General features: G+C 37.9%; 1 protein-coding gene across 6 annotated transcripts in view; it reads right to left on the minus strand.

The window, feature by feature from the left end:
• SCEL (sciellin) overlaps positions 1–23292 on the minus strand; it is a 314001-nt gene that overhangs the window by 54752 nt on the left and 235957 nt on the right. For 5 of the 6 annotated variants that reach the window (XM_033948694.1, XM_033948691.1, XM_033948695.1 and 2 more), the window contains 4 exons: positions 22280–22336; positions 18113–18169; positions 14018–14074; positions 6218–6262 (listed from right to left, as the gene is read on the minus strand). In XM_033948694.1, coding sequence (XP_033804585.1) covers positions 6218–6262; positions 14018–14074; positions 18113–18169; positions 22280–22336 — 216 coding nt within the window. The remainder of the gene's footprint in view (positions 1–6217; positions 6263–14017; positions 14075–18112; positions 18170–22279; positions 22337–23292) is intronic. The other variant, XM_033948696.1, reaches the window with a different exon arrangement.

The raw sequence follows: 23292 nt of genomic DNA on the forward strand, positions 1-23292 counted from the left end.
AGTGACTGCCAGGGAGAGTTCAGGCCAGCTGCAGGTCACTCTTCCAAGCCTGCTGTTAGATCTCATAAGACCTCAGGAGCCAGGAAACGACATCTCCCAGAAGGACAGAGAACTAGCAGGAAGCTGTCACGTGAGCAGACATAACTGCAGAGGGAGCTTTCTCCCTTCCCCCTCTTCAGAGCTGGGAGGGGTGGTTTGGAGCCTGTTAAAATGAGGCAGCTGAGACCCAGAGAGGGGGAGGAGCAGAGAGGCTGGGAATATGAGCCTGAGAGGCAGCACGACTTATCTCCCCAGCTGAATGCTGACGAGTTGGGAAGAGATTGTAAGATGGTGGACATTTCAGAGGTGTCTGAACCCACCAGTGAGAGGTAGCTGGAAAGCTGGGAACCCACGGACATTGGTGTGCCAAGTATTCCTAGTGAGAGATTGGAAGCAATTCACACAAGCTAAAAGGTTGGAAGTGTTTTGCTAATTTTTGATTCTTACCTGTTTCATGAAAGTTTTGGGACTAAGTTTGTTTTGTGCTCAGAATTGTCTAAACTTTCCAGAGCTAGGCTCTAAAGAATTCTTTCACATGGTTTGTTGCCTTGAACATTTGCAAACTAAGGAGCATTTCTGCTTTTTCTCTCCACCCAGCTGGAGGCTAATTATCTATAGATAAGCTACTGCAGGGAACGTCAGCCACGGAGAAGCTCCATTTGTATGAGTTCCCTAGCTGCAGGCAGACTGTGTAAGAGTTCCAAATTGAGCATTTTTCTTTTTGGTTTTGAAAAGTTTTATTTTTCATGCAACAAGAATCTTGTGTACATCTCTCTACTGCTCCTTCATAGGAAGAGAGCATTGCTAAACCTATCTGTACCATTTAAGGCTGGTGAAGAGTTGCAAAGACTAAAGTCCAGCCACAATTCTGGTTTGTGGTTTTTCTTTCTGTTTTCTGAAATAAAAACTAGACTATTGTTTGTGAAGCCAGTGTGGCCAGGTTGGCCCAGCACTTTATATTTTGGTTCCTGAACAAATGTGTTGGAAAGTATAGCAGCTTGCTGATAACACCAGAGCAGCCTGACCCAGGGTCAGAAATAAAAGTATATCTTTATTTTGGACATTTCTGGATGTGTGATTTTCCTTGCCTGTTTTCACTGTGGTCATTTACCTGACATTTTCACCCTAGGCCAGTGCCTAGGGAGCCTGAAGGATTCCCTAGTTGGAGGGAACGCACTAGAAGTAGTATCGGTCATTCTGAACTAGGCTTGCTGCGCTTACCAAGAGCCCGGGTTGCAACAATACACCCTCCAGACATGGCCCTGAGGTTGGGGACAAACTGGACAAACTGCTGGGATTTAGAAATCCCTCTGGGGACCCGGACAGTCCTCTACAAAGGGGACATGTCCAGGTTTTCCCAGACGTCTGGTAATTCTTATAATGGCACCAACATAGCACCTCCCACCTTCACAAACACAAGTATAGTTCAGTGGCCCCTACACAGCACTCCCATCCTCATAAAAACAACAAGAGGGACTCGGCACCTCTAAAACTATGCCTCCAATTCCAGCCATATCTCTTCTCTCTCTTCTTTGCCCCTATTAACTTTTCCCCAAACTTCTCCCTTTCTCTCTCACTCTTTTGCTCATGATTTGCACACCAAGCAGTTTACAAAGTCAAAATGAGAAAAAGGGAAGGAACACTAACTATTGTATAGGACAGGAAACCATAACAGAAAGAAAATAGGTAGAGAGTTAAAGAGTGTTAGAGAAACAGCTTGAGAAAATTTTAAGAAAAATCTAAAAGATTTAGAGGCTCTGTGCTTCATTGGATAATCAGAATAGCCACACTCCCCATGACTACCAAATGCTTGAGGAAAAGGAGGAGTCTTAAACATTGCCTTGAATCTGGGGAGTCAACATTAAGAGCGGAGAAGAAGAGTATTCCAATGTGAGAGAGTGATTTGAGAGAAATCATACTGATGAATAGATTCAAGCCTAGCTCTGACTGCCAATGGGATATCATAGAGCAGTTTTAAAGCTATTGACTACTGTGGGCTGACACTTACCCAGATATTAAATGCCAGGTTAGCTGCCGAGCTAGAACCCAAGCAATTGCGTTCCAAAATTCAGTGCCAAAAAACAAGAGAGGCTCAATGGCACCAACATAGCACCAGCACTAGCACAGATAGGGTTACTAAATGGCAGACACTGGGTTTTACTTCCATTGAAAACAATGGAAGTAAGGCAGACAGATTGAGACATCTAGACTTTAATTCCATTGTGGAAGTAAAACACGGATGACTCAATCCATCAACCTTTTTCTGGAGCATAGCTCTACACATCGATAAGTGGGTAAAAATATGATTGTATCATGGAAAGGCCATATATCAAATGCATATCTCATATCGTACCAATACTACCGTGTTTCCCCAAAAATAAGCCCTAGCATGATTTTCAGGGTAGGTCTTAATATAAGCCCTACCCCTGAAAATAAGCCCTAGTTGTAGGCAGCCGCGCTTCCCCCCCACCCCTCGCCCCGCCCCCAAACCCCCGCTGACCCTCCATCCTTCCCCATCCTCCACCAATCCCCTTCTGGCACAGGAGCGTCGGGCCAGCAGCACTCACAGGCTGCTTCGCGGCTTCTCACTAGGGCCTTCTGTGTACTGATGACATCATCAATAGCGTGACACACAAAAGGCCCCAGTGAGAAGGCTGTGAAGCAGCCTGTGAGTGCTGCTGGCCCAACGCTCCTCTGTCGGAAGGTATTTATGATCACAGTCGGCGGCATTGTTTGGGAGGGAAGGATGGAGGGTTAGCGGGGGTTCGGCTGCACAGGGGGGGGGGAAGCATGGGTTTCTCAAGGGTTCTGCTGCACGAGGGATGGAAGGAAGGGAAGGATGGAAGCTGGGCAATGGTTCTGCTGCACAGGGGGATGGGAGGGATGGAGGGATATTAAGATGCTGCAGAGGGAAGGCACAAGGGGATCGGTGAGAGGGGAGGAAAGATGTTGAACATGTGGGGGAAAGGAAAGAGGAAGAATTGAGGTGAAGGAGAAGAAGGTGAGAGATGATCATGTACATGAAAAAAATAAGCCCTACCCAAAAATAAGACCTAGTGCCTTTTTTGGGCCCCACATGAATATAAGACACTGTCTTATTTTCGGGGAAACACGGTAGTTCAACGTAAATTAAATTGGTCACCTATTTTATCATTATCTCATATCCATTTACTAGTCTAACAAATAATAGGTTTGTTGCATTCTTACAATACCACATTTTATTTACACGGTTCCACCTATGATTTCTTGCTCAGACAAATGGTGACGGAACCCACAAGGGAAAAAGCGATATTGGATCTGGTCCTCAGAAATGGAGAGAGTATCTCTAATGTTCGAGTGGGTGCTCACCTGGGAAGTAGCGATCATCAAACAGTTTGGTTTGATATAACGGCTAAAGTGGAGAGCGGCCGCACGATACTTAAAGTCCTAGATTTCAAACGTATGGACTTTAATGCAATGGGAAAGTACCTGAAGAAAGAGCTGTTAGGATGGGAGGACATAAGAGAAGTGGAAAGACAGTGGTCTAAGCTGAAAGGAGCGATAAAAATGGCTACGGACCTTTATGTGAAGAAAATCAATAAAAACAAGAGAAAAAGGAAGCCGATATGGTTCTCCAACCTAGTGGCTGAGAAAATAAAGGCGAAAGAGTTGGCGTTCATGAAATATAAAAAAACCCAAGAAGAGGAGAGCAGAAAGGACTACAGGGTGAAACTGAAAGAAGCCAAGAGAGAGATACGTTTGGCGAAGGCACAGGCGGAAGAACAAATGGCTAAAAATGTAAAAAAGGGAGATAAAAATTTTTTCAGATATATTAGTGAAAGGAGGAAGATAAAAAATGGAATTGCTAGGCTAAAAGATGCTGGGAACAAATATGTGGAGAGTGATGAGGAGAAAGCAAATGTGCTAAACAAATACTTCTGTTCTGTGTTCACAGAAGAAAATCCTGGAGAAGGACCGAGATTGTCTGGCAAAGTTACACGAGAAAATAGAGTAGATTCTGTGCCGTTCACGGAGGAGGGTGTTTATGAGCAACTTGAAAAACTGAAGGTGGACAAAGCGATGGGACCAGACGGGATCCATCCCAGGATACTAAGGGAGCTCAGAGAGGTTCTGGCGAGTCCTATTAAAGACTTGTTCAACAAATCTCTGGAGACGGGAGTGATTCCTGGGGATTGGAGGAGAGCGGATGTGGTCCCTATTCATAAAAGTGGTCACAGGGATGAAGCAGGAAACTACAGGCCGGTGAGCCTCACTTCAGTTGTTGGAAAAATAATGGAAGTGTTGCTGAAAGAAAGGATAGTGTACTTCCTTGAATCTAATGGGTTACAGGATCCGAGGCAACATGGCTTTACAAAAGGTAAATCGTGCCAAACAAACCTGATTGAATTTTTTGATTGGGTGACCAGAAAGCTGGATCGAGGACATATGCTAGATTTACTTGGATTTCAGCAAAGCCTTTGATACAGTTCCTCATAGGAGGCTGTTGAACAAACTTGAAGGGCTGAAGTTAGGACCCAAAGTGGTGAACTGGTTAGAAACTGGCTGTCGGACAGACGCCAGAGGGTGGTGGTTAATGGAAGTCACTCGAAGGAAGGAAAGGTGACTAGTGGAGTCCCTCAGGGTTTGGTGCTGGGGCCAATCCTGTTCAATATGTTTGTTAGTGACATTGCTGAAGGGATAGAAGGAAAAGTGTGCCTTTTTGCAGATGATACCAAGATTTGTAACAGAGTAGACACCGAAGAGGGAGTGGAAAATATGAAAAAGGATCTGCAAAAGTTAGAGGAATGGTCTAATGCCTGGCAACTAAAATTCAATGCAAAGAAATGCAGAGTTATGCATTTGGGGATTAATAATAGGAAGGAACCGTATATGCTGGGAGGAGAGAAGCTGATATGCACGAACGGGGAGAGGGACCTTGGCGTTATAGTGTCCGAAGATCTAAAGGCGAAAAAACAGTGTGACAAGGCAGTGGCTGCTGCCAGAAGGATGCTGGGCTGTATAAAGAGAGGCGTAGTCAGTAGAAGGAAGAAGGTGTTGAAGCCCCTGTACAGGTCATTGGTGAGGCCCCACTTGGAGTATTGTGTTCAGTTTTGGAGACCGTATCTGGCGAAAGACGTAAGAAGACTTGAGGCAATCCAGAGGAGGGTGACGAAAATGATAGGAGGCTTGCGCCAGAAGACGTATGAGGAGAGACTGGAAGCCCTGAATATGTATACCCTAGAGGAAAGGAGAGACAGGGGAGATATGATTCAGACGTTCAAATACTTGAAGGGTATTAACGTAGAACAAATTCTTTTCCAGAGAAAGGAAAATGGTAAAACCAGAGGACATAATTTGAGGTTGAGGGGTGGTAGATTCAGGGGCAATGTTAGGAAATTCTACTTTACGGAGAGGGTAGTGGATGCCTGGAATGCGCTCCCGAGAGAAGTGGTGGAGAGTAAAACTGTGAGTGAGTTCAAAGAAGCGTGGGATGAACACAGAAGATTTAGAATCAGAAAATAATATTAAATATTGAACTAGGCCAGTTACTGGACAGACTTGCACGGTCTGTGTCTGTGTATGGCCGTTTGGTGGAGGATTGGCAGGGGTGGGCTTCAATGGCTGGGAGGGTGTAGATGGACTGGAGTAAGTCTTAACAGAGATTTCGGCAGTTGGAACCCAAGCACAGTACTGGGTAAAGCTTTGGATTCTTGCCCAGAAATAGCTAAGAAGAAAAAATTTAAAAAAAAAAAAAATTTAAATTGAATCAGGTTGGGCAGACTGGATGGACCATTCGGGTCTTTATCTGCCGTCATCTACTATGTTACTATGTTGCTTAAGTATTTTTGGTACATACAAATATTTTGTATAGAATTATTTCTCGATTTAAATTTTCATATTGCACCTTTGTGCATTTGTTTTTCATGATGTTACTTAATGTTATCTTTATGTTGCTGTATATTGATATATATATTCAACTTTCTTTAAGACCTTAATAAAAAAATTCTATACAAGGTAAATTAGATTCAGGTATAGTAGTTATTAACTTGCTCCCTTATTCCTGGCAGCAGAGAGCAAATCATTTGGAGTAAATGTTGAAGGGGGAGGGGAAGAGAATAAACTGAATTAGAAATGCACAGTAAAGCATGTTTAACATTCTAATAAACAGGCCTCTCACATTTTATCTTGCTTTACTTACCTTCCTGCACCATGCTTCACATCAATGAGATTATCAAGCCCCTGGCTTCATTTAAAAGAAGAATGGACTAAGTTAAAATGATTGTAATCAATACAGGGAAGAATATCAACAAGACATTTTAAAAGATGGGTTGCATAGAAATACATTTTGTTTTTTAATTTTCAGTTAAATAGTTTAACATTTGGGCCCAGATTCTGAAACCTGCGCTGTTGTCAATGGCTGCCTTACAAATGGCCACCGATTGCATGTCAATCACGCGATGGCACTGGGTATAAATTTGCGCTTCTGGCAAAGGTAGGCACCAGAAATGTAGGACAGGATTTCCTTGGCCTACATTTCTAAAGCCTAACTAATGCCACTTCCAGTGTTAGCCATGCCCACAGTGGCATTAGGTGGCCTAAAGGGCCTAGGGAGGCAAGATTCCAGCGCTAATTTTTTAGGCTCAGTTAAAAATGTTTCAACTGTCTTTTATACTGAGTATGGGTGTATCTAATGTTCCTAATAACTGGATACTGAAAAGTATCATTATTTCTTAGGTTCAGAGATGGATTTAGAAAATTTAACCAGATGAGACATATATAAGGTGACAATACGTCCTGTTTTGAAAGGGACTGTCCCCTTTTAAGATTCCCTGTCCCATTGTCCCCACGAATAGCTTCGGGATGCTGTCCCTGAAAAAGGGACATTTCGGCGTCCCAAAGCTGTGCATGGGGACAACGGAACAGGGGATCTAAAAAGGGGACAGTCCCGTTCATAACAGGACGTATGGTCACCTTACATATGCCACATCTCATTAAATTTTCTAATAATCCATCTCTGAACCTAAGAAACAATGATATTTTTCAGGTATCCAGTTATTAGGAACATTAGATACAATAGAACTTTTAACTCCACATGGGCATATCAAGCAGCAAAACTGCGGAAAGCATTACTAACTAATATTAACCAGCAATTTAATTTTAAATGTTTCAAAAAAAGTCCTAAAGACCCATGTATTTCACAAATTTTTTTTTTTTATATAATTCTTTATTCATTTTCATATTTTACATGAAGTGTACAAAATATTGAGTTTCAACTAATGAATACACAATATCACTTTTATATCTATTACATAATATTCTGAACAAATTTTTTTTATCCCCTCTCCCACCCCCACCCTTCAAGTACTTTCCAATCACCTTATACATATTGTATACCATATTATAACATGTTATGTAAAATTATTTTCACTACCCCCCCTCCATGTGTGCCATAAAGAAGACAAGATAAAGAAGAAAAGAAGAAGATAAATCCTACTATTCATTCAGTACAATACTTTGTCAATGGCCCCCATATTTTTATAAACTTAGGATATGTCCCTCTTTGTATTGCTATTACTCTTTCCATTTTGAATATATGACAAATTGTATTCCACCAAAATATATAATTAAGGTTACTATGATTCTTCCAGTTATTGGTTATATGCTGAATGGCAACCCCTGTCATGACTAGTAAAAGCTTGTTATTTTCTGGTGAAATTTGACTTTTTTTTCTCATCATCATTCCAAATAACACTGTATCATATGATATTGCTACATGATTTTCCATCAATTTATTAATTTGTGGCCAAATTGCATTCCAAAAACTTTTAATGTAGGGACAATGATATAGTAAATGATCCAACGTCCCAGGTTCCAGATTACAGTGCCAGCATTTATTGGACTTAGAACTATCTAATTTTTGCAAACGTGTAGGGGTCCAAAAAGCTCTATGTAATAAAAAGAACCAAGTTTGTCTCATAGATGCTGACACTGTACATCTCATTCTCCAAGACCAAATTAGTGGCCATTGAGATGCAGTAATTTGATGCTTAATCTCAATGCTCCAAATGTCTCTTAGACAATTTTTAGTTTTTTATTCAAATATCCAGATATTAATTTATACCACAATGCGGCTTGATGCCCTAGGAAGTCTGCTTGGAAGCATAAGAACTCTAAACTATATTGATTATTCAATGTTTTCCATTCAGGGAACCCAACCTGAATGGCCTGCTTCAATTGCAACCATTTAAAACTTTGTTTTTTACTAAGACCAAATCTATGTTGCAATTGTGAAAATTCCAGCAGTTTACCTTCCGAAATAACATCATTCAGAGATTTAATGCCTGCAATAATCCAGTCCTTCCAAAGGATTTGAGCTCCGCCAATTTTAATCTTGGAGTTTATCCATAAAGACTGATTAGTTGACTTGTTTATTGGGACAGGTGTTAATTTACTAATAAACCTCAACGTTTTCCAAGTATCCATTAATATCTTATTTTCTCTGTATCTTCTAGGCATGTTGATACTTGGAAGATGAACTAAATTTAGGGGAAACATAAGGCGCCATTCCAAATATAACCGATCCGGTGCATTATCTATCAGTTCTGGGAGGATCTAATACATACCCTGATGTAAAATATAGGCTTGATAGTACCTATAAAAATTTGGAAAATTTACCCCTCCCTCTTTAATTGATTTTTGCAAAGATACCAAAGCTATTCTATGCGTTTTACCAAGCCAAAGAAATTTCGTTAAAATGCTATTAAGCTTTTTATAAAAGGACCCCTGAAAATAAATAGGTATCATACTCATTTGGTAGCAAACTACAGGCAAGATCATCATTTTAATAGTTTGAAATCTCCCCCACCAAGAAAGATGTAATGGATTCCATTGCTCACATAACTCTGTAACTCTTTTCAATACAAATTTTTCATTTTCTTTTACTGTATCTTCAATTGTATTTTTAACTTGAATGCCAAGATATTTAAATCCTTCTTCTTTCCATATGAACGGAAAAGCGTCAAATAATCCTTTTACACAATGAACATTTAAAGGTATAAGTTCAGACTTACTCCAATTAATTTTATAACCTGAAAATTTGCCAAACATATCAATTAATTCCAATAGACAAGATAAGGTAGACTCTGAATTCCTCAAATAAAGTAAAATATCATCTGCATAAGCCGAAATTTTATATTCCATATCAGAATATGGAATACCCTGTATCCCCCTTGCTTGCTGTATTGCTAACAATAAGGGTTCTAATACAACATCAAATAACAAAGGAGATAAAGGACAACCTTGTCTAACTCCCCTCTGCAATTGAAAACCATCAGATATCATATTATTAATATTTAATCTTGCAATCGGGAAGCTATACAATGTTTTTACCATTTGTATAAATCCAGAACCTATACCAAACCATTCTAAAGCCTGATACATAAAATTCCATTCTACTCTATCAAACGCTTTTTCTGCATCCAAGGAAACTGTAAAAGCCGGTTCATCCATTTTTTTTGATAAATGTAACATATGAAACAATAATCTAGAGTTATTAGAGGAATGTCTTTTAGCAACGAAACCCGTCTGATGCGTGTCTATAATATGTGGGAGAGCTTTGGCTAATCTCAAAGCCAAAATTTTCGCCAAAAGTTTATTATCCACATTTATTAAAGATATGGGCCTGTAGTTTGAAACCAAAGTAGGATCTTTATTTGGCTTAGGCAAAACAATTACTATTGATTCAGCCATAGTACCTTTAATATCACCTTTTATAAATTGTGTCTGATATAAATTTAGTAAATATGGGGAAAGGACATTTTGAAATGTTTTATAAAATTCTACTGTATAACCATCACCACCTGGAGCGGATCCAACTCTAAGAGATCTCAACGCTGTTTCTAATTCTTTTAATGATATAGGTTCATCTAAACTCCGTTTTATATGATCAGGAACCTTAGGTCCAATAATTAAATCTAAAACATTTTTACCATCTTTTTGCCTCTCCAAATAAGGCTCGGAAGAATACAGGTCCTTATAAAATTTTAGAAATTGCTTTAAAATTATATCCGTTTGATTGGTTATTATACCATTATCATCTTTTATCCCATTAATGTTAGTTCTTCTTTTTTTTTGCTTTAAGATAATTTGCCAATAATCTTCCCGCCTTATTAGAATTTCCATAATACATTGTCTGTTTGGAAAACATGTCTCTTCTTATCATTTTTGAAGCTAATTCGTTATATTTACCTTTTGCTTTCAAAAGAGCTTGTAATACATCATGTTCCCATTTGCTTACCAATTTAGTTTCTAGTATTTTAATTTCTTTTTCTAACTCTATATACTGTTTTTTAATCTGTTTCCTAACAAAAGTCGAATATGATATAATATGACCTCTCATAGTCGCTTTAAAAGCGTCCCATACATTTTCAATAGATGTATCTTCCACTAAATTAATTTGAAAGAAATCACTAATTTGTGTTTTAAAATTTTCCAAAAATTTTTCATCCACAAGCAATGCATTATCAAATCTCCAAAGAGGTCTTCTATTTTCTAATTGATCTAATTGTAAATCTATCCATACTCCCGCATGATCCAAAATGATAATGGGATCAATGGAAGCCTTAATCACTTGCTGCACCTTATGTGATGAAATAAAAATATAATCTATTCTTGAAAATGATTTATGAACCTGTGAACAAAATGAAAATTCCTGATCATTAAAATGAAGAATACGCCATATATCCTTCAAATCACATGATTGAACCAAATTATCTAAACCTAAAGATTTTATACTTTTACCTGGTTTTTTATCCATTAATGGATCCATTACAGCATTAAAATCTCCAGCCACCACTAAATTAGAAGCAGCCAGTGGTAACAACATACTCTGCAATTTTTTAAAGAATTCTGATTGATTCGAATTAGGGGCATATATATTGAACAACGTCAGGGCATTATTTCCCATACTTATATCAACATGTAGCCATCTTCCATGTGGGTCCGAATTTACTATCTTAAAATTGGCCATACACTTTTTATTTATAAGAACTGCTACTCCTGCTTTTTTACCCTCTGCTGGAGCAAAAAAACATTCTTTCACCCACCCACCCGTTAGTTTCTGTGATTCCTTTATATTAAGATGGGTCTCCTGCAGACAATAAACATCCGCGTTTTGCTTCTTTAAAAATGATAATACCTTTTTCCTTTTGATTACATGATTCAGGCCATTGACATTAATAGAAAATATCTTAAAAGACATAATATATTTTATACTCCTTATCATAATCTTCCTCTTCCCTTCTTCCATAACTAAGATCTAAAAAACTTCTCCCCATGGCACACATTCTTACCTCCAAATTACCCAATCCCTTATTAATCTTTTCCTTAATCATCCTAGTAATATCTTTAATACCCACCTTCTTCTCCCCCCCCCCAATATAATGACTGCTTAAGGACACACATTGGACAGTAATCCCAACTTCCCCCCTCCCCCCCAGGCAACCAATATTTATTAATAACCCCTTTATCCTTTATTGAGACAAACTCACTACCTCTCCACAATATATCTAATTATATCTCTCTTCTTTTTCCATTTTAAAGTAATTAATTTCTCTATCTATTATTTAACCTTTAGTCACATAACCATATTTATTTCCTAACATTCCATTAATGCATTTTTATCATTTCACCAATCTCTAATTCATTCCCCCAACATTTTATTTCATTCAAGAAAATTCTATCATAGTCATATATTTAATAAAAAGTATCATTTTCCTATATCTTATATTATCTAATCCATCTTCTCCTATCCTCCTTTAAATATCCAACAACAAATATCCATCTCTTCATATATTTCTGTTAAAAAAAAATTTCAATTTTATAAGTTTTTATCCCCTATTTGTATTTAAACATTTGTATTTCATTTTCAAAATAATTTTTTTCCTCCCCTTTTTATATTTCCTCTTCTCCAAATTAAATCCAATCTTTTTAAAACTATATTATCACAACATCAATCTTTACATTCCTTCAGCTATCAATAAATTCTTATGTATCTTTCTTTTATATTATTCATTTTCCTTTCCTTTACTTGCATTTAAATATCATATAACTTGTCCTTTCTATCATTAGTCCATTCTGCAATCTTTTCCTTATTGTCCTTTCAGTCTTTACTTTCTCCTTTTCTGACTTATTAAATAAACTGAACTTTCATATTTATTTCTTATCTCCATCCATCCACTCTTAAAGACTTTTGACTGCCAATTGTCGTTCATTTTTTTTTATTTTTATAATATCCTTTTAGTCTATCAGTCCTGCTTTCTTCTTCTTCACATCTATTTATTTTCCTATTCAGTCTTCACTTTTCCTTTTGTGTTAATTTGTCCAGTCCTTTAATCCTTCTTGTTCATTCTTTACTCCAACCATCCATCTTTCAGTCTCCTAAAAGTTCAGTCTAATAACTTCACTTTAATGTCTTTCCAGTCTATCCTTCTTTCTACTTTCTTTTTTACATTCTTTTATTTTCTTTTTCACTTGTTCATTTTTATTTCCTGTTCTTTGTTGCATATTCTTCTTTTTCCAACAAACAAAAGTCCCATAGTTCTTTATATTTAATTTTTTGTTCAATATCCACCAATCCAGTCTTAGTATTTATCCCTTCATTTCAACACCCATTGTGCTAAAATGACATAGGTTCTGATTTAGAAAGAAAGGTCTTTAGTTTTTCCGGATCAACAAAATACAAAGATTTATCCCCACAAGATACCCTCATTTTTGCTGGGTAATATAACCCATACTTATATCCTTTTTCCTTTAATTGAGATCTCAGATCAAGGAATTTCTTCCTAATATTTGCTGTATTTTTAGCAAAGTCTGGTAAAAACCATATTTTGGATCCTTTATTGTTTAAGTTTTTATCTTTTTTGGCAGCATTTAAAATTTCTATTGCTTGCTGGTATCTTAACATCTTGAATATTAATGGTCTTGGTCTCCCTTGATTTTCCAGACTCTTTATTGGAATCCTGTGTGCCCGTTCTATTTCCAAAGGCTGTTTGAAATCCAACTGCAATAATCTAGGAATTAAATTTTCTAAAAACTGTATTGCATTTTTCCCTTCCAAATTTTCCTGTATTCCAAAAAGTTTTATATTCTTTCTTCTTCCACGGTTTTCGTAATCTTCCAGCTGACTTTTCAATTGAATTATTTCCAAACTGTCATTTTTGCATTTTTTTCTTTCACATTCTAAGCTCTCCATTTTAACTTCTAACTCTGTTGTTCTTTTATTAGCTACTTCCATTTGTCTGTGTGTATTCAGGATTTTTTCCTTCAGTTCTGCCATATTACTCACAGTCTCTGTCAGCATTTGTTTGATTTGCCTCAGTTCCCCCATAACTTCAGCTTTGCTTAACTCCTCTGATACATCAGCAGGAAGCGGAACCTTACTCGGGGTAATTTGATCCTGCTTCTGCCTTTTCACAGCCCCTCCGGTTTCACTCTTACTCTGTCGGGTGCTCGCCATGCTCCCGCTGTCCTCTCTGATGTTTTCAGCCGAAAACAGTTTAAAAGGAAATCTTTATTTATTCAACGGTTGCCCAGGTAAGAGGAGCGCTGCGATCACACGACCATTTTGTGTGCGCGCTAAGCCACGCCCCCTATTTCACAAATTAATATTGTAACACTAGTTTTTAATTTGTATCACCATAATTACTTATGTAAACCACTGTGAACTTTTTGCCGGTATTGGCGGTATACAAATAAAAATTGTATTGTATTATATTGTCTGCGCACTAATGTCCAACTGTGGCAGCAACATTTGTATTTCTTCAATTTATTTTGTTTTTATTTTGTTGTTTTCATTTGATTTAGCAATGGTATTTTCAGAAGTACTTCAAAGCGAGTTACATTCAGTTAGGGTAGTTATAACACTTTTCCCTTGTTTGTGGCAGCAGAAAAGGGAGAGTGTAAGCTTAATTAAAAACGCACATCAAAATATGTTGCTTACCTTGTCCTGTCACTTCCTGCACTGCGCTTTACATCAATGAGATTATCAAGCCCCTGGCTTCATTTAAAACAAAAACAGATTAAATTAAAATAATCATGACAATGAATGGGAGAATATCAACAAAATATTTCAAGAGATGGGATGTACAGAAATATGATCTATTCTAGACAATATTCAGCTGACAGTGGGTGGTTTTTTTGTCTTAAAACTCAATGCTGGGCCTTGTGTGGACTTCAGTATGGAATTTCCAGTTTTCTAAAAGTCGGCTAGCACATGCCCAATTAAGTCAATATTTACACTTAACTGTACATGGGCTAGCACATACACAAAGGACATCTATTTATGCAGTCCTATATATGTCCTTAAAATGGCTGGTTAGCCATGGCTGGCTAACTGGACTCCACCACTGAAACATCCCCTAAACACCCATGGCCTAGGTGGCTTACACTTTGGTACTAACTGGTCATTTTTTGTGTCACTATTTAGTTAAGTGCTGCTGAAAATGACTGGATAGTCATATACAAGTCAATTTACTGGGCCATTCCTGGCCAGTTAACTCGCTTTGAATATCAGTCAGGGTATGTAGATGAAGCAAGGAGACTGTAAGGGATAGGTCACATTGAGGGGGCTCAGCATCAGGAGGAAGTGGGCATCCCTCCTGCCGATTTCAGGGGTAGGGTGTCAGGAGATCAAGAGGGCCTGAACCCAGGAGGATGTGGGCAACTCTCCTGTTGATTTCAGGGTGGGGGATTGAGGGTATTAGGCAGGAGGGAATGGACATCCCTCTTGCCGATTTCAGGGGGGGTGTCAGGGGAGGTCCTCTGATGCAGCTGGCTCAACTGATCGCAGTAGGGTTATTTCCCCCCAATCTGCTCAGCCACAGCTTCGGGGAGTCCTGCTTGCTCAGATGATCGGGGATTCCTGAGCCGTGATTAGCTCAGCTGGTTGCATTTTCTTTTCCAATGAAATGTAGGCCAGCATTTTGCAGGCCTACATTTCAGGTATCTGTTGTGGCACTAGGGAGACATGTAGCAACGCTTAAACTAGCCCAAGGCCACTTCTAGGCAAAACTACACCCATGTCCTGTCTTGGGCGAACTTAAGTGCCCCTTTACGTCTCCCTAGACCCGCAACAAGCAACTATAGTTTAGGCGTCCTTCCTCGGGAGACTTTTTTTCTAAAAATGTGCATCCTGATTGGCTGCCAGATGGTGGTAGGATGCCTACTGCCACCTACAAACGGGACACTCGTTTGTTGAATCAGCCCCTTAATATATGAATATTTTTAATATTGTTTTCTCTACTCCTCCAATGATTAATTACAACATGAGCTAAGTTTGATTTTCATTGTGGTTCTGTGTGACCCTGTGTCACCCTATCCTCCATTAACCTAGGTACACAAAGCTTAGATTGTGAGCTCACTAAGGACAGAAACACTCCGTGTATATAATATGATTGTCGTTCAGAAAGGCAGTATATCAAACTATATCTCATATCATATCAGTAGTAGTTCATGGTAGGTTAGATTCAGATACTGTATACTGCGTTTCCCTGAAAATAAGACCTAGCATGATTTTTAAAGGTGCTCCTAATATAAGCCCTAGTTAAAATCGACCCCCGAAGCACCTCCCCAACTCCATCCCTGACACTAGTGCTGCTCAATTCACTAGCAGCAATGTTTTCTCCTCTCCCCATGTGCAGCATCTTTCCTCCCCTCTCCCCCATCCCCTTGTGCAACATCTTTCTATTCTTCCCTCCCATCCCTCTGTGCAGCAGAATCCGCCAACCCTTCCACCGTGAGACTGACATACCATACCTCCGAGGCCTCCAAAAACAGCAGTGGTCATCAGTGATGAAGCAGAGGGAAGGCCCCCCTCCCCACCCCTGGTGGGGAAGGCTGCAAAGCAGCCCGTATAGAGCGCTGCTGCCACTGCTGTTTTTGGAGGCCTCAGAGTGGAGGTATATCAGTCTCACGGTGGGAGGGTCGGTGGGGTTCTGCTACACAGGGGGATAGGAGGGAGGGATAGAAAGATGGTGCACAAGGAGAGGGGAGGAAAGATGCTGCACATGGGGGTGGGGATAGAGAAAGGATAGATGAAGAATTGGGGTGGAGGAGGGAAGCAAGAGATGATTGTTGTACATGAAAAAAATAAGACACCCCTGAAAATAAGCCCTAGTGTGTTTTTGGACCCCAAATTAATATAAGACACTGTCTTATTGTCGTGGAAACACAGTATTAGTTCTTGTCCTGTTCCCTTATTCTTGGCAGCACACAGCAAATCACACATTTGGAGTAAAGGTTGCAGTGGGGATTGGGAAAGAATAAATCAAATTAAAAATGCACAGAAAAGCAAGTTAACACTCTTTAATAAATAGGTCTTTCATATTTTAATTTGTTTTGCTTACCTCCCTGTACCACGCCTTACATTAATGAGATTATCAAAACCTTGGCTTCATTTAAACCAAAAAGGATGAAGCTAAAGTTTTTATAATTAATACATAGGAGAATATCAACAAAATATTTTTAAAAGATGAGCTGCACAGAAATATAGCTTCCTTTTATCAAGCTGCATTAGGGGTTTAGGGTGTTTTTTTTAATAGAAGGCGCTGCGGTAAAAGCTCTGATGCACATAGGAATTCTATGATTGTCTGACCGTAGCGATCTGTGATGTAACAAAAACTAAAAACCCTTATGCAGCTTGATAAAAGGGGGCCATAATGTGTTTTTTCAAGGGTCTTTTCTTTTTTTTATTATTTTCAGTCACATAATTTTAATATTTGATGCACTGTCTCATTTTGGATGAGAAAAGAAATAGAAAACTAAAACATATTATAAATCTCTGAAATTGGCAATTCAAAACAGTTATGCACAAAACTTGCTCTTATCTTATTCTATATGTATATTGTCTGTACCAAGTGAAGAGTTTTTATGGAAGATACTGTAGTCTGGAGCAGGAAATTTATGTTCTGTATGAACATACTGTATTTATTTTTCATTTATACACATCTACTTCTAAAGAATGAAGTAAAATGAAAAATAAACATCCCCCCTCATTCTAAAACTGCTATATGCTTAAAATTATAGAATGCTAACATTTATGTGTTTAAGGCCCTGATTCAATAAATGACACCTAACTTGTAGGTGCTATTAAGCGCAATTGTCAATCATCCACTAACCCCCTCTTTTACTAACGTATGCTAACCGATTAGCTCGCACTAATCGAATTAGCACACGCTAAATGCTAATGCATCCATAGACTAACATGCACACATTAGTGTTTAGCGTGCGCTAAATCGATAAGCGCACGCTAATTGGTTAGCACACCTTAGTAAAAGAATGCCTAAATATAGAATCGTACCTAGGAGTGCCTAAACTATATTAAATATGTTTAAAGTTACCACCCCCTGCACCCTATTGGATCATCATTGAATATCAACTTGAATGGGCATCACTGATAGGTTGAATGATGATCCAATAGAGTGCAGGGAGTGGTAACTTTAAACGTCAACGAACACTTAAACACCAAAGGGGCATGCCACTGCCATCTTTCATTTTAAACACTACATAGAGTCGAATGACAGTGACGCCCTTGGTAAAAAATATTTATAGATATAAGTTAGTTGAGGAATATGGAAGGCTTATATATTTTAAAAGGTTAATGTTTTATAAGACTGCTGAAAAGTTTTCCTTCTATTTTAGGGAGACTCTTGATAAAGCATGGGAGTGCGAAACATGTCGGGTCATCTCTCCCGAGTCATGTTAGCTCAAAGATAAGTGGCTTAAAATATATAATGGCTATACCATAGTTTTAAACGGAGTTTATAAACAAGCTAAATAGTAAAATAAAGAGTATTTAAGAAGAAGTAGAATATATATGATTGGAAGCTAGTGATGAGAACCACGTAATTCTTCCCGCTATCAAAGTATATTCTAGCGGTGGAGTGGTGGGGCTGAGGCTTTCTCAACAATCTAAACAAAGATATATCATAAGGTTGTTTATGCGGGACAATAAGCAATGACATGGCTTTTATCCTTTTATAAGTCATTCAAGAAGGAGGGACAAGAATTAATAAAAGAAATGCATGAAAAATCTTACCTTTGGTTATTTTTTCGATTATTGTTTGAGACATCAATGAGATTGTCCAGTCCCTGGCTTCATTTAAAACACAATTAGCTATATTAGCGATATTATAAAACAGTCCTTAAGAAGCACTATCTATTAAACCTTTGCAAAATGAAGTACAATAGTACATAGAAACATGAAGGCCAAATGGCACATCCAGTCTGCTGATCCACAGCATCCACTATCTCCTCCTCATCCTAAGAAATCCCACTTGCCAGTCCCACACTTTCTTGAACTCAGACACAGTTTTTGTCTGAACTACCTCTACCAGGAGACTATTCCCCGCATCTACCACCCTTTCTGTAAAAATGTATTTCCTTAGATTACTCATGAGACTATCACTTCTTAACTTCATCCTATGCCCTCTCATTCCAGAGCACCAAATGGGAGACTAAGACCTTGGAAAAGTGTATTATCGGTGCACATAAATGAATCTGCCCCCAGAGTTGTCTCACATAAGTCACCAAAGAAGCGCTCACAACTCTGGAGGCAGGTGGAAGGTCACTGAAAAACCCTGTTGTGTGTGTGCCTTTTTGGCAACTTTTGTAAGACAACTCCAAAGGCAGGCAGGAGATCACTGATTTTAAAAAACAAACAAACAAGCTAGGTATCAAGGACTACATGTGCAAACGTGTCCTGTGTATAAACCCAGTGTCATCAGGAGGCATGTTGCTGTTGTGTATTTGGAAAATCAACTTGGACACCTCCGGGACAATATGATCCAGTCATAACAACTTTTAAGAATGTGGTATTTAATTAAATGAAAAATTATACATTTGAACATAAGCTTAATAATTTTACCAAGGAAGAAAAAAATTCCCTTTGAGTTCTTCAACGTAACGCTGACGTCATTATAAAGAAAGCAGATAAGAGAGGAGCTACTGAATAGGTCTCATGAAGAAGTAGAGCGACAGTTGAATGATATTTCAATGTATAAGAACTTACATTTGAAAACATAACATAACTTTATTCTTCTATACCGCTACAATCAAATGAATTCTAGGCAGTTTACACAAAAGAGAAATACTGGACAATCAGCAAAATACAAAATATTGATGGAGTAAATACATGTTAGCTAAAAAAGACAGTAAAATTTTTAAGTTATGAATAAAACTTCGAATTAGGAGATAAATTTATCAAATAGTATAGTCTTGATTTCTTTTCGAAATGCGCCATAAGACAGCATGGCTCCTCCAATATAATTACCCAACCAGGATTGTTGTTTACTTGCTTGAAATGCAAGCATCCTATTTAGAAAAGACCTATATTTGCAGCCTAGGATCTTCGGGTATGCAAATAAGTTACAATTCTTGGTTATCCTCACAGGGTGATATAGCGCAAAATGAGATAAAAGGTAGGTAAGGGCCAATCCCCAAACCAATTTAAAACAAATACATGGAAATGTAAATATTACTCGTGCTTCCACTGGTAGCCAATGCAATAGTCGATAATAAGGACTGACATGATCACTTTTCTTCAGTCCAAATATCAGACGAACAGCCATATTCTGCACTATTCTCAATTTTCTCAAAATTTTCTTTGGTACTCCCAAATAGACAATGTTACAATACTCTAATATGGATAGTACCAATGCCTGCACCACAGTCTAAAAGATAGAGGGTCAAAATATTTTTTTGATGGTCTTTAGTTTCCAAAGTGCAAAAATCTGACTCGTTTAAAATCCAGGATTATGAATATTACATAAAATGCATTATCACAAGTTTTTTTTAAACTAAAGGAAATCAAATTTTTAGATAGTTATTATCCTGGAATTCCTGTGCTGTACATGCTACCAAAAATTCATAAGAATTTATAGTGACCACCAGGAAGACCGATTATATCTTCTAGAGAATCTTTATTGGAACCTTTATCTGTGTATATTGATTTCTTTTTGAGAACTGAAGTGAAAAATCATAAAACATAGGGCTCCTTTTACAAAGGTGTGCTAGTGGTTTTAGCACGCGCTAAAATGCCCCGCGTGCTAGCCACTACCGCCTCCTTTTAAGCAGGCGGTAATTTTTCAGCTAGCGCAAGCTGATCATGTACGTGTGCTAAAATAGTGAAAGATACTAGTAATTTTCTAAATATTTTATATTCTGTTCAAGTTCTAGATAAACCTTTTTTGTTAGTTACTCTAGATATCACTGTACTTTATACATCTATTCCTCAAGGTGAAGCATTACAGGTAATAGAGAATGTTTTAGAAAAAAAGAATGAGACCACATAAGGTTCCTACATATTTTATTTTGAAATTAGGAAGAATCTTTATGAAAGAACTTTTTTTCTTTTTATAGATCAGCTACAATTTCTGGTCTACCAATGGGCGTGACCTTTGCTTCTTCGGTGGCATGTTTGTTTATGAATGAATTTGAGAATGAGTGGATTTTTCACCTTTTTTGAATAAACTATATGTATGGTACAGATATATTGATGATATTTTTGTTTTATGGACAGGATCGATTGAAGAATTTTTATTTTTTCATAAATGGTTAAATAATTGTAATTCGTATATTTAGTTCACATATCAGTTTTCCTTTGACACTATGTCATTTTTGGATGTTCAAGTATCCCAAGTTAGGGGGAATTTTCAAACTATGATTTTCAAGAAAAATACAGATAGGAACACTTTTTTTAAGATATGACAGTTGCCACCCTCGACATCTTTGCAACAACTTGCCTTTTTTCACAATTCTTGAGATACCGTAGGATTTGCAGTAATAGGAATAATTTTGAGAAGAAATTGAAGATCTTAATTGAATATTTATGTAAATGCAGTTATAATAAAAATATTCTTTAAAAAGCATATAGTCATGCTAAATACAATCATTGTGAATAACTTTTGAATGATAAGAGAAATTATAATGAAGGAAAGAATATACAGTCATTTGTAATGAACTATTCTAATGAAAGTCCAATGTTGAATAAGGTGGTGTGGCCTGTATTTGCAGATGTAAAATTTAAGAGCTTCTTAGATGCATGGATCAAATGTAAAAGAAATTCCATGCCCTGCCATGTTAAACAGTAACAAGTCAATTACAATGAAAGGTCCTATTGGCCATTTTATATGTGGATCTTGAAAAATTGTGCCATTATGAGGGGCTGCTGAAAAGTTTTCAGCCCAACCAACAAAGTTGGGGCAGTCTCCATCAAGGGCTACACACTTACAGCCTCTTTTACAAAGCCGCGCTAGCGGCTGCTCTGCACTAATGGCCCCAAAGCCCATAGAGATTTAAAGGGCTTCGGGGCCGTTGCCGTGCAGCAGCTGCTAGTGCAGCTTTGTAAAAGAGGCAGTTAGTCCAGTGATTTTCCACTTTTTTCATTTCGTCGGAAAAATACAGAACAATACATTTATGGAAGTGGAGAGAGTCAACTACTAACCTCTCAACATCTAAGCCATGAGGGGCCAAGATCTAGAGGTTGGGATGTTTTGAGTAATAAGGGTCAGAAAACAGTCTGATGTCCACAGATTTCTGGAAGCCAATTGCCAACCATATCTGCCTTGGCCAATAAGGCCCAAAAGAACAGGAGAAGTCAACTTCCCAATACTTGAAAAGTGGAAAACAACCAGCAAAGGAGACTTCTTGGTGTTCAATGCCTTTTGTTATATCACAAGACTTGACACAATTGTGTTTCATCATGATCGTGTTTCATCCTGAGGCCCAAGAGGGCCTGCCTCAGGAGTCTGTAATCAAATAGTTGTAAGAGTCACTATCCTTTTGCGTGATTGTATAAAAACGAGAAAAAACGGTATGGGAGGATATGCCTACAGAAGACCTGTCTCCCAATGAAAGAAGGCGGCATCTGAGGCTTAGCTGTCATGTGATCTCAATCTGGAGGGACTTTGTTATTCAGATGAGTGTCAAAGAGATCCATTGAGAGGGTCCTTTACTCTCATAGGATCTTCTAGGCTATGACCACATCCTCTGAGAAAAAAAGTATCATGGAATTGGCAACAATGTGAGCAGTTTGATTACTGTCCTCTATATGGAAAACATCTCACAGTATGAAATGACTATCAGTTCATTATGCTTTATGTCTACTACTAAAATCAAGCAGCTTCAAATCTACCTAGCAAGAATTACATGATCATATCCATAATATATTTTGAATAGGTGAAAGTGGAGGTGTAGGAAGTCTTACCTTTTATTAACTTTTCCTCCACTGCGTGACACATCAATGAGGTTATCAAGTCCTTGGCTTTATTTAAAATAAAAATGATTAAATTAGTCATATTACAACCAATCTTCAATAAGGTAACATCTAACAAGCCTTAGTGAAAATGAAAATTTGGCAGAGATATGAGCATTTCAGAAAGTTTAATGCAAAAGTACATTTTATAGATCTACAGTGATTATTCATTCATTAAATTTAATTGAGTGATGTGGTGTACTTAAAGCTCTATTTCTATGGCTCAGATTTTTATTATTATTGAAATTCTAGCAAAGATAAAGGGACATCTGCACCCAAACATGCCTGAAACTGATTTATATGCATGCACTAACAATTTGGGGGTAATTTTATTGCAGGGCAATTTTCAGAAATGTGCCTTTTTATGCTGATTTTATAAAGACTGAGCCATCAAACATCCAAATATGAGAGAATAAGTTCAGAGATAAGTTATCAGCTGAAATGGTTCTAATGAAAATTATGGTTGCTGACAATGTACAATGAAATAACATTAATCTGAAGTTAATCTATAAATCTTAAATCAATGACAAAAAAAATGAGTTAAACAGTTCTGCATGTTACTGCAGACTATCTGCAGGATGAAATTTCCTAAAAACTGAATCATATGTTATATATGAGAGTATTTTTGATAGATTTAAAGAGGCAATTTATGTGCCTCTGCCTATGTGCCTTTATATAATAGATACACAACTACCCATAAGAATGCACAAATGCTGTTGCACAAATTTACACCTGCTCCAAGGTAAGTTCATATACAGCATATTCTCTAAGGAGAATTTGAGAAGGGTTAGTCCTCGAGACACACCTAGACCCAGAGGGCCTGATTCTCCAAAGTGCATCCCGATTTTAGGCAGCTGTAGGCGTCCTACAACTGTCTAATCAGCCAATCGGGATGCACGTTTTTTTAAAAAATGTTCCCCAGGCAGGCCGCCAATATTGAAGGTGCCTCCGGAGCCTAGGGAGAC

The sequence above is a fragment of the Geotrypetes seraphini genome, chromosome 6 (genome assembly GCF_902459505.1).
Source record: "Geotrypetes seraphini chromosome 6, aGeoSer1.1, whole genome shotgun sequence".
Taxonomy (NCBI): domain Eukaryota; kingdom Metazoa; phylum Chordata; class Amphibia; order Gymnophiona; family Dermophiidae; genus Geotrypetes; species Geotrypetes seraphini.